Source organism: Barbus barbus (assembly GCF_936440315.1).
Source record: "Barbus barbus genome assembly, chromosome: 47".
NCBI classification, from domain to species: Eukaryota; Metazoa; Chordata; class Actinopteri; order Cypriniformes; family Cyprinidae; genus Barbus; species Barbus barbus.
This window is the reverse complement of record NC_136725.1, coordinates 24,621,786-24,636,433: the sequence shown is the minus strand read 5'-3', so window position 1 is coordinate 24,636,433 and position 14,648 is coordinate 24,621,786. Positions and strand designations below refer to the sequence as shown.

Genomic DNA, 14,648 nt, shown 5'->3' with positions numbered 1-14,648 from the left:
AGGAAGAGAAAGACATAAGAACACCTGCAAATGAGATAACTGGTAAGAATAATCTCTTTGAGATCAACCGTATGAAAGTGTAAACTGTGAGTGAGACGGTCCAATGCCCTGCAGGCATCTCTGCTTTGTTGTCTTGAACAATAAAGTCAGATTTTGATTTGAGAGGTTTTTGAATGAGAGATGATCTTCTACAGCAAAGGCGCACCAGACTCGTGCAGTGATACAGTGAAATATCTCTGGCTTTGGTGGAAATGTGGATGCTGGAGTGAGTTCATAATGATCGTGGACACCGTCACTCATTCTAAAGGCTTTTCTGAGTGTCACATGACAAACTGAAAACACGTATCAGTCTCACTCATCAGGTCCATCTTCACATACAACTTGTTGCATTGCATTTTACAGATTCTTTTTAACACATTTAGTGTTAGATGCTTTAATTGACACTGATTGAAGTCAACACAAGAGGAATGTCTTCTGAAAGGTGTATTCTCGCCTATTCTGTAGTACATAAAGCGAGCAGTAAAGACGTAAGACTTCAGTCACACTCGTCTCCTGCACATGATACTAGCAGAAGCTTCTTTACATCACATTCCAGGTAAACATCAAGATGAATTGTGCTGCATTACCTCAGGCTGTCCGATTTCCAGCAGGGCCATCGCATATCCATACATCAGCACAGATTTATCCAGCTCTGTCAAACCCAGCTCCTGTCAGACACAGAAATACACTAATGAACGAGGTTCCAAACCATTTATATTACAGTCAAATATCTAAAACACTCCAACACAACTGAGCCTGACACAACATTCAACCAGAAACACCAAAGAAACCAAGCATTTAGTGTCGAGAGTGACTATCAATGTGACGTACACTCTTTACTAACATGTGGCAAATGTCACAATTCATCTCTAAACACACCAAACCAGCATTATTATACACGCATGACACTGGTTCGAAACTGTAACATACAGAAACATTTTAAAGTCATGATTAATGTAAGACTGCATTGTAAATAAACTACAAAGTCTAAAGGCATCTTTACACACCACATGCAGCACAGAAAGCTAATCTGAAGCATAGGGATGTAATGATGCTCCCCGAGCCAGTTGGAAATCGATACAAATGTGAGAAATATGTTGAGATGTTAAATAAAACTGCAATACAATTGGGGGTGTGAGTTTATATGAATGTATCTCTGAGGGGGACTGACTGTCTTTAGAAATCTTTAGATAGAATTTGTTCTGTATGCATATTATACTACGGGGCCGTTGAATGCTTGAATCTTATTGGCTGACAAACGTTCTAAGGTGCAATTATTTTCAGGGAAACGCACGGAGAACGTAGTTCCAGGCAGCTCTTGACCGCATTACATGTCCATATCACTTCGCCAAGTGATTTATTTCAAAAGGTCCTTACTGCCTAAAACAGCAAAAGAACCAAAACTCAATGGCACTGGCCAAACAAATAAATATACTAAACAACAGGATAAAAACGACAGATCAGATCCATGTTTTTGCCACAAAATTACGTTTTATCATGTACGGAAAGCACATATTCTATCTTCTCACAAGCAAGGTAACAACAACGGTGCTGTTCGTGAAGAAAATGAACTTAATGTTTCACTATTATTACTAGAGACATTGCTGCTGAACTCTTGAGAAACGCACAGACTTACAGAAGTAATCTCTCTCATAACGTAGTTATTAGCTGCATTAGTCTGCCATCAACGGCTCAAACCTCCGTTACTAGGTTTAAAATGACGTTTTGGAATAAGCAGCGGAGGCTTTGAGAGAGATGCGGAAGAAATTAGTCCTACTCACAATAGTGTTTCAAGCAGAAAAACCGAACAAATGCCTTGAAAAATATCATCTGATCGATGTCTTGGTGTGGTAACCGTAGTATATGTGGAATAATTGACTACAGGCCGTTGAATTATTAAAAAAATTATTCAAATCCGCATCATCACCTCGGATGTGCATTATTTTTCTAATAATTCAACAGCCCATCATTAATTATTCCTTACTTAAAGTAGTGCTCATAACCTCAGCACTGCTATGTTTACAGCAGTAACCTAGGAAACGCTGTATGGCTGCTGTTCCATAAGCGCCACCTGCTGGCAGAGAGTGAATCTGCGGTGTAATTCAGCCTATTTGTTTAGTTTAGTTTATTTATTTATAAAGCACATTTAAAAACGACAGGAGTTGCAACCAAAGTGCTGTACAACAAATATAAAACACAGTAAAAACATACCCAATCAAGACAAACATAGGGACAAATAAAATTTTACACCCTCAAACAGAATATAAATGGGTTTTCAAAACAGATTTAAACAAAGAAATAGAAGAAGATCTTATGTGGAGGGGAAGACCGTTCCAGAGCCTAGGTGCTGCCACCGCAAAAGCCTGGTCGCCTTTCGGTTTAAAATGTGAACGAGGAAGTGAGAGAAGAAATTGACTAGACGATCGAAGAGATCTAGAGGTGGAATGCGGAGATTACAGATATACTGGGGAGCATAACCATGTAAAGCTTTAAGACAAACAGCAAAATCTTAAAAATCAACACGAAACTGAACCGGGAGTCAGTGTAGAGAGGCGAGAACCGGGGTAATGTGCTCACGTTTTCTGGTGCCAGTCAATAATCTGGCTGCCGCATTCTGCACCAATTGCAATCGGTTCAGGGATGATTTAGGCAGTCCCAAATAAAGTGAGTTACAGTAATCCAACCTTGAAGTTATAAACGCATTACAAACGAATTACAGATTGAAGGTCCTTCATGGAAAGCATCTTGATTCTAGCAATTGATCTTAATTGAAAGAAACTGCTTTTCACAACAGTACTAATCTTCTATTTTTCTCTCCACTTTAGCCCTGATGCCTTTGAATCTTTTAGTAGACCACAGCTACTGAAAGAGCTTACAAACGGCTGAGACAAGAAACGCTAGATGAACATGCCGACACTAATCATGACTTGTGGCCGCTAGAGGAGTTCCTCAGTGCAGATTTCCCTCAATATCCGGGGCGTTTAGACTGCTTGTGGGGAAAAATAAACGGCACAGCATTTGGTTTAAACCTATACTTATATCCATCGCCACCTGTAAGCTCTTTCAGTAGCTGTGGTCTTCATATCAGTATTTTATTTTCCGAGTTGTCTATTCCGAGATGTGTTGTGGTAAAAATAGCAACAGGTAGCGCAAGTAGCTCACCGAGTGCAACCACTTTACGCCATCAGAATAATGGCACCCCCATAGTCCAAAATGTATAAAACGATTTTTTTTAAATAAATCTTTGATGGGTTTTCTACTACATATTTCAGTAAGAGACATCATTTACGTTACATTAAGCCATACAAGTCTTAATACCCAGGGATCCCTTTAAGACTTGACTTGGACCTCAGAGACTTGTGAACAAGTCTGCTGGTTAATGAAAAACGCCAAATTTCAGCTGACATATCGGTCAACCACCACTGTAGACTGTCTCAGCCTCCAGCAATACTCAGGTTTGGTGTGGAAGTGACGTGTAATGGAAAGGAAAACACACACTCGTATGTACACACAGACACACACACGTTTTTATGGTTTATGGGGACTCCCCATAGGCGTAATGGTTTTTATACTGTACAAACTGTATTTTCTATCGCCCTACACCTAAACCCACCCCTTACAGGAAACTTTCTGCATTTTTACTCTCAAAAAAACTAATTCTGTATGATTTATATGTATATTTGAATTCTGAATTACAGGGACACTGAAAATGTCCTAATAAATCACCTTGTTGTAATACCTCTGTTATTCCCATGTCATTATACAAATTTGTGTCCTCAAACCACAAACATGCACACACACACACACGCAGTACCGAGGTCCCGCTGGACTCCAGGATCCTGAGCGCCACAGAGAAGGACTGCTGTGCGTTCCGGCAGCGCTGATCGCTCAGAGCCACGTGAGCCTCCTGAACGGCGGCACAGAAGCCCTTCCTCCTCCCCGCCTCGCTCTCGTCCTCCTGCAGACACCACAGCAGCGTCAGAGTGCGCGCACACACACACACACACACACACACTCACTACTGCACACTGACCGCTGGAGGGCTTGGTCCGTCCGGGACAGGGGGGTGTTTGCTCCGGACCACCGGCTTCTCTGGGACAGTGGATGAGGCTTTCTTAGTCTTCCGTGGACTCATTTCACTAGGAAAAATTAATTGGGAATAAACACCATATTACAAGCAGCTCAATGAATTCAATACAGTTTCCTAAAAGCAGGAGCCGATCAGCTCAAGGTCAAAGATCAAAGCACACAGAAGGGCTTTTCACACTTGAAATGGTTAACCCTGGGTCATCCTAAACCCCGGATAAGGAATCCTGGGTTATCTGTAATCACGTGTCACACTGCTCATATTACACCTGGGGTTAACTAACCCTGGGTATTCATTAACAGACGTTTCATACTGTACATTCCTAAACCCCCGGGTTAACATTCTTATTTGCATATTTGCAGTATCACTGTCACTGATTGGACGAACAGCAGGCAAACTGCTTACACGGCTTTTCCCGCGTCTTGCCAGTTATTAAAACGCTGCTTATGTCTTTAGATCAGCAAAGATTGAGGAACAGCTGATCATAGCTGTACAGACAGAGATAGCCATTTTAAAATAAATTTAGTAGCAGAGCTACTGCAAGTGATTTAGTGCTGGAAATCATTTATTCTTTGCTGAAACGTCTGCGTCTTCATGAAGAGCGCAGGTCATAGTTGCTTAGCAACGGCAGACACCATGGGAGCGCAAGCTACAGAGCGCTTTGGAAAGGAGAAAGCGACGCGCTTAGCGTTTTAAACACGTTTTTAGGCGCGACATGTGAACGGCCTCATGAGACGCACAAAGCCAAGAAAAAGACAGACGTACAAAAGAAAGAAAACCAGGAGCAAAGTATGTGAATATTTGTTTGAATTTCTTTTAAGTGTGGAGAGACTAACATTAGTGTTTACTTGTACAGTAATGTTAGCTTGAGAATAATATCATCATCTATTCACGCCAGTTCAGACGTTCCGTCTTTTGATATTTCTTCTCACCGGCTGCTGTTTACACGAAGAGCGTTTCCTGTTACTGATGTGACATGAGCCTCGCAGCTCAATTTCTGATTGGCTGTCTGTTGCCAAGCGTCCAGCAGCAACAAGCAAACACCGCTCCGTTTCACACTGAACTTAGCACCGCAATGCTCCTGAGCAGGGTTTCATAACCCCGGGTAAAATGTGGTGCTAACACCGCTTTCAAATTACAGGTGTGAAACGTGTCTTTACCTGGGGTTAAAAGCGGTGTTTAGAACGACGATAACCCGGGGTTAAGAGCAGCGTGAAAACCCCTAGAAAGACCTGTGCCGTTTACTATCATTGACATAAGCCCTGTTCGGACGGGATAGTTGAACAGGGGTAGATAGGGTAATATAATTTTACCACAGGACGTCTGTGATATTAATGGCCAATCCGCACGGGATTAGAAATCTCAGTAAAACTATCAGAAGTGGGAGGGGTAACTCGATTTACGCACTGCCGTCATGTGCTTTTATGTTACTTCTTGAATGCAAGTGCTCTTCATCGTTCTGTAACAGTAAACATGCTTGAGGTGGTTTAGACAAGACGAGTGACTGACAGGAGGTGTGACTATGTAGACCTGCTGTGTGTGATATGAACTCACTGTCAGAGAGAGAGAGGACGCGTAGCTGCTATTGTTTTACTAATCCTGCATCGTTTTATGTTGAAAAGAATTGAGGTTTGCCACTGACTTGTCCCTCTGCCAAGAACACAACTGAAAGCTTCAAGCACCTCCATATTGGAAAAACCATGGAAAATGACAGGAAATGACAGAATATTTACGTATACTTTTACAGCTGGTCTAGTCGCACGGAATTAGTATTACCTGAGGTAATTTCTCCAGACCTTTTTACAGAAGGTAAAAGTTGCCATAATCTTTACTGACATCGTCTGTAATGACTACTGAGATGGCGCATTCGGACAGGACTCAAATAACTCAGAAGCTCTGGTAATAATCACTTTACCCCACCTCTCCATGTAAAACTAATCCTGTCCGAATAGGGCTATAGTTAAACTTTCAGTCATTTTGTGTTTGTCAATTTTATTATTTTTCTAATGTCTACATAGCTTATGTTTTAGTTTAACACTTCAATAATTCAACAAAACTAAAACAATGTTTATTGCATGCTAACTGAAACTATGCAAGTTTCGTATTTTATTTCAGTTACCACTTTATGCATTAACATTAACAATGAGCAAAGACTTGAGTGTTTATGTTCTCAGTCCAGTTTGTTTATTATAATAATAATAATAATAAAACAATGAGCAAAGGCTTGTTAACCTTTAAGGATAGTTAATAAAAATACACCTGTTCGGTTCATGTCAACTCAGGTCCATTAAATAATAATAACAGCAAATACAACTACGAAAACATTAGTAAATGTTGCAATTAAAGTAAGATTAATGCTTTAGAACTGCATTTATTTGTTAGTTCATCTTAACTAATGCAGTGAACTAATCTTTACAAAAGGAATTTATATGTAAAGTGTCACCCATTTTATTTCAAGTAGTGAAAAAGTTAAGTTCTACTATTAGTTAATGTGTTAATAATTCTGGTTGAGATGATCAGCATCACAAACACGGTGAGGAAACAGCAGAAATAAAGTCTAAATCCTTTTACTGTCTGAAACAAACCCAAATCATCTGAAAGCTTCAATGTAACATGAAATGAAAATGAATCTAACCTTATTTACTGTCATTAACTCTTATTTTACGGTCAATAAAAGTTCATGGTTCACTTTAAAGTTGCGTAACAAAGCAATCTTCATAAATCGGTTTAATATTTAACATCTTAACATTTACAAAAATCAGCTTTTTTCCCCCCTTGCATTTTCATAATAACCCGGTTAATTACCTCTTTATGTCTTTGACTCTGTCAGCTCTTCCTTCAGCGAACACTCGAGCTCCTGAATTCCCTGAAAACATGCGAATTACAGGATTATTGCGTCGCATGATAAAGTCAATCTCCGGAGTAAAGACAATAAAGAACCTGCAGGACCAGACCAACCACCCGTCGCTTCTAGAAACGAGTGCAGCGGCACGAAGGTGGAGTAAACACACAGACACGCGCACGCACACACACACACAGGAGAGATGCAGGAAACACTCAGCCAAGCTCATTTCCTGTAGAGGGAAACTTTGACTCGCTAGAACATGCTCACATAACAAACCACCTGTGTTTGACATCCTTCCAACTATACCAGCGGCACAGTATTCAAGCTTAACTCTACAAACACCACCGTCAGCGCAGATATCCAGCTATCACTGACGCTTTAACAACACTGACACATCTGAAATCCGTGGCCTTGAAGGGCTGGAGGACAGCTGGGAACAGACAGTAGGGAGGATGAGCAGATGCTTCAAACCTGCTTAAACCAATTTACATTGAAATACAACATTTACTGCAAGACAACGAACGACTGACGAGAGTTTAAAGAGCAGAGTGTGTGTTCAGAGAGACTCCATCTCCACACACCACTACAACCTCTTCACTTAGATGTCTTAAAGAGGCAATCTGGTTTCATTTGAAGGAAACTCTCTACTGAGGCTCAAGAACACGTCAATTCTATACAATTCATAGCTTTCAGTCACGTGACCGGCTCGAAGACCTGGAGGGCAAAACATCCACAGAACTGCAGGACAAGTCTGTCAATTCTCCATCGGTTTCACAGCCGCAAATATTTAGATCACCTCTCAAAAGAATAAAACAAGGTATGTGAACAAAATGCAAGTTTTGGCCATTTGCAATCCATATTATACACCCGCAGCAATATTTAAATCATAAACAGTGCGACAACGTTGTAAAAACACTTACAGTGCCTTAATATATTTAAAACCATCAAATTCAGTATTCACCATATTAATGATGCGTAGTTTACACACGCAAGCAGATGAGGCCAGAATATGAACGCAGTCCGCTTAATGGTTCAGTGTTTTCCTTCTAATGGTTTTCTATGGGAATCCATTTATTTAATGTGAAACTTTGCACGTTGTGTTTATATTCTGGGTTCATCTGCTTGCCTGTACAAAACAGGGCTGGAAATAAACTTTTTTACTTGGTAGCACTGGTGCTCCCAACTTCAAGAAGTTAGGAGCACCGAAAGTGTTTGAGCACGCACTGAATATTAAGGAGCATCACAACTGCCAATTGAGCGGAAGGGCAGGCAACATCCTGATGATTAAAAGCTTCATCAATTCAACCTGATCCTTAATTCTTCGATCTTTCGTGACCAATTCTGATTGCTGATGCTTTAGAAGAGAGTAAGCTGATTCTGATAGACGATTTTGAAAATATTTATTTTTTCCTTTTTTTTTTTTTTAAAACAAGAGAAAATTAAAATGTGAGTACATGGACAAGATGTTTATTTGCTCTATTACAGGCTTTATCTGTAGCCATTTAAAATTAGAGACAACCACAACATTTTAATCATGATCCAAACAATGAAATCAAAAAATGTATTATTTTAACATCTGAAGTGAAAACAGAATGGTCTGACTTTGCCTTTGTGAATTTATGCTACGTAAAACATCTTCACGAAACACACAGCATGCGGGCTGAATGAAAATGCAAATTCACTCTCTGACAGCAGGTGGCGCTTATGGAACAGGCAAAGTAGCATTTCCTTGGCTACTGCTGTAAACAAAGCAGCACTGCAGTGCTTTGTTTTTCATACATGCAATATACAGAGGCAAGATGAGAAGTCATTAAACTTTTCTCAAGACAGTCAGTTCCCCTCAGAAATACATTCATATAGACCCCCACTCCCAATCAATATTTAGGATTTCCTTTCTATATTTCACGTAGTGAACGTTGAGCTTGCTACAGTATTTTCTTTTATTTGTGTCCGTCTTCAGTTGTGTCCGGCTTCTGTTAATGGCCGTTTATAGACTTGGTAATATTTCCACACAAATGGCATTTTGAAAAAATTATTTCAATGCAGTTTGTGCAAGTCCAGAACAGACATCGGCTGAAATAAAACAAAACTGGTCAGTTCCAAGTAGGGGTGGGCGATATGGCAAAAATATCATATCACAATTTGTTTTTAGAAATATCACAACTTTATCACGATTCTTTGTTATGTTGGTTTTACTATTTTGTCTGAGCAGTACAGCCAAGCTAATTTCCCTATTATTAAGACAAAGCCTTTCAAGGTAACAAAATATAAAAAAGAAAGAATGGTTTATATTTAGGCCAAAGTGGGTGAAGATAAAAATCTGTGTAATTATTTTACCTTTGTTATTAAAAAATAAGAACCAAGATAATTTTCAGGTACAATAGGCATATTTAGCAGGAGCATTCCAGAAACTGAATGAACAAATATAAAAATAAAACACTATATAGATTGATTCCTATTAAAGTAACTTATTTTTTTCTTTGTGTTTTGTTGTTTTAACCTTAAAGAATAAATGTTGTCATCCGTCTGTTGATTCTGTCAGTGTTTTATATTTATACCATCATTTACTCAAAGTTAGTATTAAATCTGAATGAGTTTCTTTTTTTCTGCTTAAAATACATGCTATTTTGAAGAATGAGGAAAACCAACTGTTGCTGTCCACAGTGACTTCCATAGTGTATTTTTTTCCCTGCTATCAAAGTCAATGTGGACCAGCAACTGTTTGGTTACCAACAGTTGTGTTCAGCACAAGAAAGAAATTAATACAGGTTTGGGACAACATGTGAGTAAATAATGACAGAAATTACATTTAGGGTGAACTATCCCTGTAATGACAGTCGGCTGCATGTTTAGTTCTGTCCCTTGACCTGCACGTATACGATATTTTTTCAAAAGATTTCTACACAATATTTTTTCAAAAGCAGATCGTGGAGACATTATCGTCCACGATCAAAAATAGTCATATTGCACACCCCTAGTTCCAAGTTAGCTCCCGGTCACGTGGCACATACTTTGCAGGAATTCGTGAACGTCTAGCAGAGAACTGAAGAGGTCGCACCACAACAATTCTTTGCACTCGCAGAAATGCTCCCAAATATATTTTGGGGGTCGCACAGATTACATTTCGGGAGCATATGCAACCAAAATGGTCGCAATTTCGAGCCTTGCACAATATACATCAATAAGGTGTATACTGAATTTTGCCTTTTAATATCTGCGTTTTACTACATTACTACTAAATTCAATCCGCATAAAAAATAACTGGCGGTCAGTTTTGCCCTCCAGGTGGGTGTTCCTTTAAGGGAGTGACGTCACGAGAAAACTATCAATAGGGCCACACGATTCCAATAAAAAAAAAAAAAAGTTATACAAAAAAAAAAAAAAAAAAAGTTATACAAAAAAAAATAAAAAGTTATAAAAAAAAAAAAAAAAAAAAAAAGTGGATTTTATTGTATAATCTTAGTTGTGAATGTTTCAGTGCTCAGATTTCATCTGACCAGTGTTATACCACAAGCCATAGCAATAGAAAATTACTGCCTCACAACATCGTCCAGTGACGATAAAAACCTTGAAAAGACAACATTCTCTTATCTTACTCAAGACAAAAAAAAAACAATAATCATAAGACTACACAACAACGGTTTATGAAATAATCTAAAAATATGTGATCACTGAATGAATAAAGAATAAACGAACAAAGTAAAACAACACCGATGTAAGATTGCAACAGACACAGGTTCCTTCGATCCTAAGGACAATGCATGCGCAACACCGCTGTCAATGAGGCTTGAAATTCAAAAGCAGCTTCACTTTAAAAAATCTGAAGCATCTCCTCTCTCACCTGCAGTGTCATCCTGGTCTTTCCAGTTTTCAGATTTCTGGTATTTGAGAGAAGAACATTACAGCAATTAGACTTTACATTCATGTGAGGGAAGGGCAAAAAACAACAACAAAACCAAAACATGTTGCAGTTTGAAAGAATGGTTTAAAAAAGAAATTCATATACACAGAGGGTAATATTTTTTTAAACACTATATTACTAACTGGAAATAAATAGATTTAAAAAATTAACTAAAACTAAATGAAACCGAAATAGTTCAAATAAATAAATAAAATAAAAAAGCTAATGACAAACAAAAAAAAGATGTTTTAATTATAAAAATAAAAGCTCATCTAAAATATTATGTAAAGTTTAACAGTTCACAAAATTCTACAGTAAGGCCGTGTTCACACTTGGCGTCTTTTTCGAAGCTGCCGGCGTCTGTTTTACATTATAATCCTATGGAGTAAACCGTGTTTTCAAAAAAGTCCTGAGCGCTTTTTAAAACGCCACCGCCGGCGTCTTTTTCTGCAGCTCAGAGCGTTTTTTCGAGTTGAAAAAATTTCAACTTTTCTGAAAAAAACGCCCTACGTCAAGCGCCTTTTTGACAGCTGACCAATGACAAGCGAGTAGCGAGATCTGTCGTTTCCATAACAACAAGAAGAAAAATGGAGAAGGTGCCGGTAGATAGACTGCTCGTACTAGTTTCGGAGCACAAGGAGCTGTATGATATGAGCACAAAACTCTATCATAATATTGGTTCCTTCCCCGTATAATGTCGTGCACCCACAAACGTCGTTGTGAATCGACATTTTCTTTCCCGTTAACTTCAAAAGCCAACGCAAGAGCCAACTTTTTACTCTTTCTTGACATTTCTGCAGTACACAGCGCTAGGCTACTGTTACAGCTGTTGCTATGACAACAAAAGACGCTCTCAGCTGCTATTTGTAACAGACGCTGCCAGCTTTGTTTTTCATTAAAAAAAACGCTCTTGTCAACTTTTTCTAGTCAAAAAAGACGCCAAGTGTGAACACGGCCTAACACTGTTCACAGTATAGTGCAAGCATTTGGCCACACGGAGCGTTTGATCTCACCGAACTCTCCTGGACTGAAGACTGAGACGCCGCTTCAGGCTGACGACTGGATTTCTGATGATGTCCTGAAGAGTCGCTGGCCGCGTGTGATCTGCATCACAAAACAAACCTTAATCATTCGCTCACGAAGCAAAGCGAGAGCAGCAATAGAGCATTAACCAACACAAACCTGGTTTTAGAAGACGTTTTCTTCGTCTCGGTTTTCTTGGTCTTCATCTCTGCTGGACGAAACACAACACAAATGAAGCGCTCCACTGCGGTCGCTCTCGGCTGAAGCTGTGCTGAAGGATCAGACGTTACCTTTGCTCTCCTGCAGCTCCGTCTGGAATCGCTCGTACTGCTGCAGCAGGTCTTTCTGACCCTCTGTGTCTGCGCCGCAGGCGTCCTGAGCCAGACGGTTGGCCGTCAGAGCTTTCTGATGTTCCCCCAGATAGAAGAGAGCGTCACAGAAGCGGTAGTGACCCTGAAAGTCAAGAGAACACGTGACACAAAGCTCTGGATGTGATGGAGCGTAATTAATTAGAAGTCATTTTAATATGCTGATATTTAATCTATGTTGGAAACAATTGTACTGCTTTATTTTATTTTATTTTTTATACTGTTTTTTTTGGGACCTGTGATATTTTAAAAAAATAAAAAGTTAAAAAGAACAGCGTTTACTCAAAATGGAGATTTTGTGTTACAATATAAACTATTCAAAAGTTTGGGGTCAGAAATTGTTTTTCTTTTTTAAAGATACTTTAAAAAAGTTTAAAGAAAGTTAAACTTTATTCAGAAAGGATGTGTTAAACGGATAAAATTGATAGTAAAGACTTCCATTGTTAGAAAATATTTATATTTTGAATAAATGCTGTTCTTTTAAACTTTTTATTAAATCAAAGAATCAAAGAAAAAAGTAACACGTTCCATATAAATATGAAGCAGCACAACAGTTTCAACACTGATAATAAATCAGTATATTATTATGATTTCTGAAGATCATGTGACACTGAAGACTGCAGTAATGATGCTGAAAATACAGCTGCAGATCACAGAAATGCTATTTTATAGTATAGGTATTAAAATAGGAAACCAATATTAGAAATTGCAATAATATTTCACTATATGACTGTTTTTTTCTGTATTTTTTAAATGAATACAGCCTTGATGAGCAAGAGACTCAAAGTCAAAGACTCAAAAACAAGGTCAATTATTTATCAGGTTTATAAAATAGCCCTAACATAATATATTATCAAAACCAACTATTTAAACTGATAGAATAGAATACAAACTGAAGCAAATTTAAGCTGAGATCTGTAAGTTAAATATAAAAGCGTGAACATATGAATTCTTCTATATCTGTCTAAACATGGTTATGAAGTACAGTTTGTACAATACTCTTGTGTGTGACTGAACATGTTTCAGAGTTTAGTTACCCATCCTCCTCTATTTCCAGCACTTAATCAAGCCACTCTTCTTTAATACATGAGGATGTTTTATTTCAGATGTCATTGTGTTTGTGTTGTCTCTCGTGTTGAGCGCACCGCAACCATTGAAGTATTCAGTTTCTACAGCGACTCATTTGGTGCACATTGTTCTCTTTCTATGAAACCGGCTCTAACTCTGTCGTGACATCAGCTCTATAGCGGTTTGCCCCGAGCATTGCTATTCTTTCCTTTTTACTGGCGGCATTCAATCAAATGGCTTCCCAACTAATTTTTGTGTGCGCGAGGCACATTATTTCTTCTGCGCGGCCGCGGTGGAAGAAGAGCGCGCTCAGTTTAGAGGGAACACTGCATGGGAGCCCTGTATTTAAGGCCCGTCGGCCAGGGCAGTGATACATTTTGGTAGCCCGACTGGAAAACACAATAGCCCCGGGACGTCGGGCTAGCGATTTTGCGAGCCCTGGTACCTCTCACTGCATGGCACAGCGCACAGACCTGCCCCAAACTGACTGCACCTGTACTGTCTGCTGGCAGCCCTTTGAGCACGCGATCAGAACAAACGGCACAATCTGGCTAATTATCAGAGAGCAACAGCTCTCCTATGGTCACTACGACCACGTCCACCCTGTCACCCCCATCCCCGTTGGGCAAAGTGTTGAAATGATCACTTGTTTGTGCTTTGTGAACGATCGCGCTTTGCGCAGCGGCACCATTGCACGGAAAAGATGTACCGGGAGAAGCACGATCATTAGACGGCCGATCGTCATTTCCAAAAGGCAAATATTCCCTTTCAGAGTCAGAATCGGCGAATAACATTTGCAACACATCCTCACAGTACAACTTTTTATTAGCCATTTGGCGATTTTCTCTCACAAATCTCACAATTTACTCAGACGCTTTGAACTGAACTGCTTCCGCATCAATGACACGATAGCTTACTTACTCTGCTATTTCCTCAAACAAGTTTGGTCTAGAATCGAAGTACTACATGTCTGCCATCTAGTGGAAGGGAACACAAATGAGATATTACACCATATTAGGAACTACAGTCTATTTCATGAAGTATGACGTCTTGTCGCAATTTTGTGACTTTGGCGCTTCGAGGGTTAAGAAAACTGTCCCGCGCAGGGCTCTAGCTGCGCTTCAACACACACCCCATCTCCACCCCAATCAATAGTGCCGTTTCCTTCTGTCTTTGACAGCACATATAGGACAATTTTTTAAATGGCGCCATAAACTAAATTGATTTCAAATTTAATTCAAGCACTTTCAAGGACCTAGGTTTGTTTTCAAGTACTTTCCAGGCCTTGAATCCATTTGTCTGAAATTCAAGTACTTT

At 39.3% G+C, this 14,648-nt stretch overlaps 1 protein-coding gene across 11 annotated transcripts in view; it reads right to left on the bottom strand.

The window, feature by feature from the left end:
- ttc3 (tetratricopeptide repeat domain 3) overlaps positions 1-14,648 on the bottom strand; it is a 46,714-nt gene that overhangs the window by 18,995 nt on the left and 13,071 nt on the right. For 6 of the 11 annotated variants that reach the window (XM_079410155.1, XM_079410157.1, XM_079410159.1 and 3 more), the window contains exons 12-19: positions 12,186-12,348; positions 12,055-12,103; positions 11,886-11,976; positions 10,813-10,849; positions 6,932-6,992; positions 4,073-4,178; positions 3,854-3,997; positions 627-707 (exon numbers count right to left, since the gene is read on the bottom strand). In XM_079410155.1, coding sequence (XP_079266281.1) covers positions 627-707; positions 3,854-3,997; positions 4,073-4,178; positions 6,932-6,992; positions 10,813-10,849; positions 11,886-11,976; positions 12,055-12,103; positions 12,186-12,348 — 732 coding nt within the window. Of the gene's footprint in view, positions 1-626; positions 708-3,853; positions 3,998-4,072; positions 4,179-6,931; positions 6,993-10,812; positions 10,850-11,885; positions 11,977-12,054; positions 12,107-12,185; positions 12,349-14,648 lie in introns of all 11 variants that reach the window. The other 5 variants (XM_079410152.1, XM_079410153.1, XM_079410156.1 and 2 more) reach the window with 1 other exon arrangement.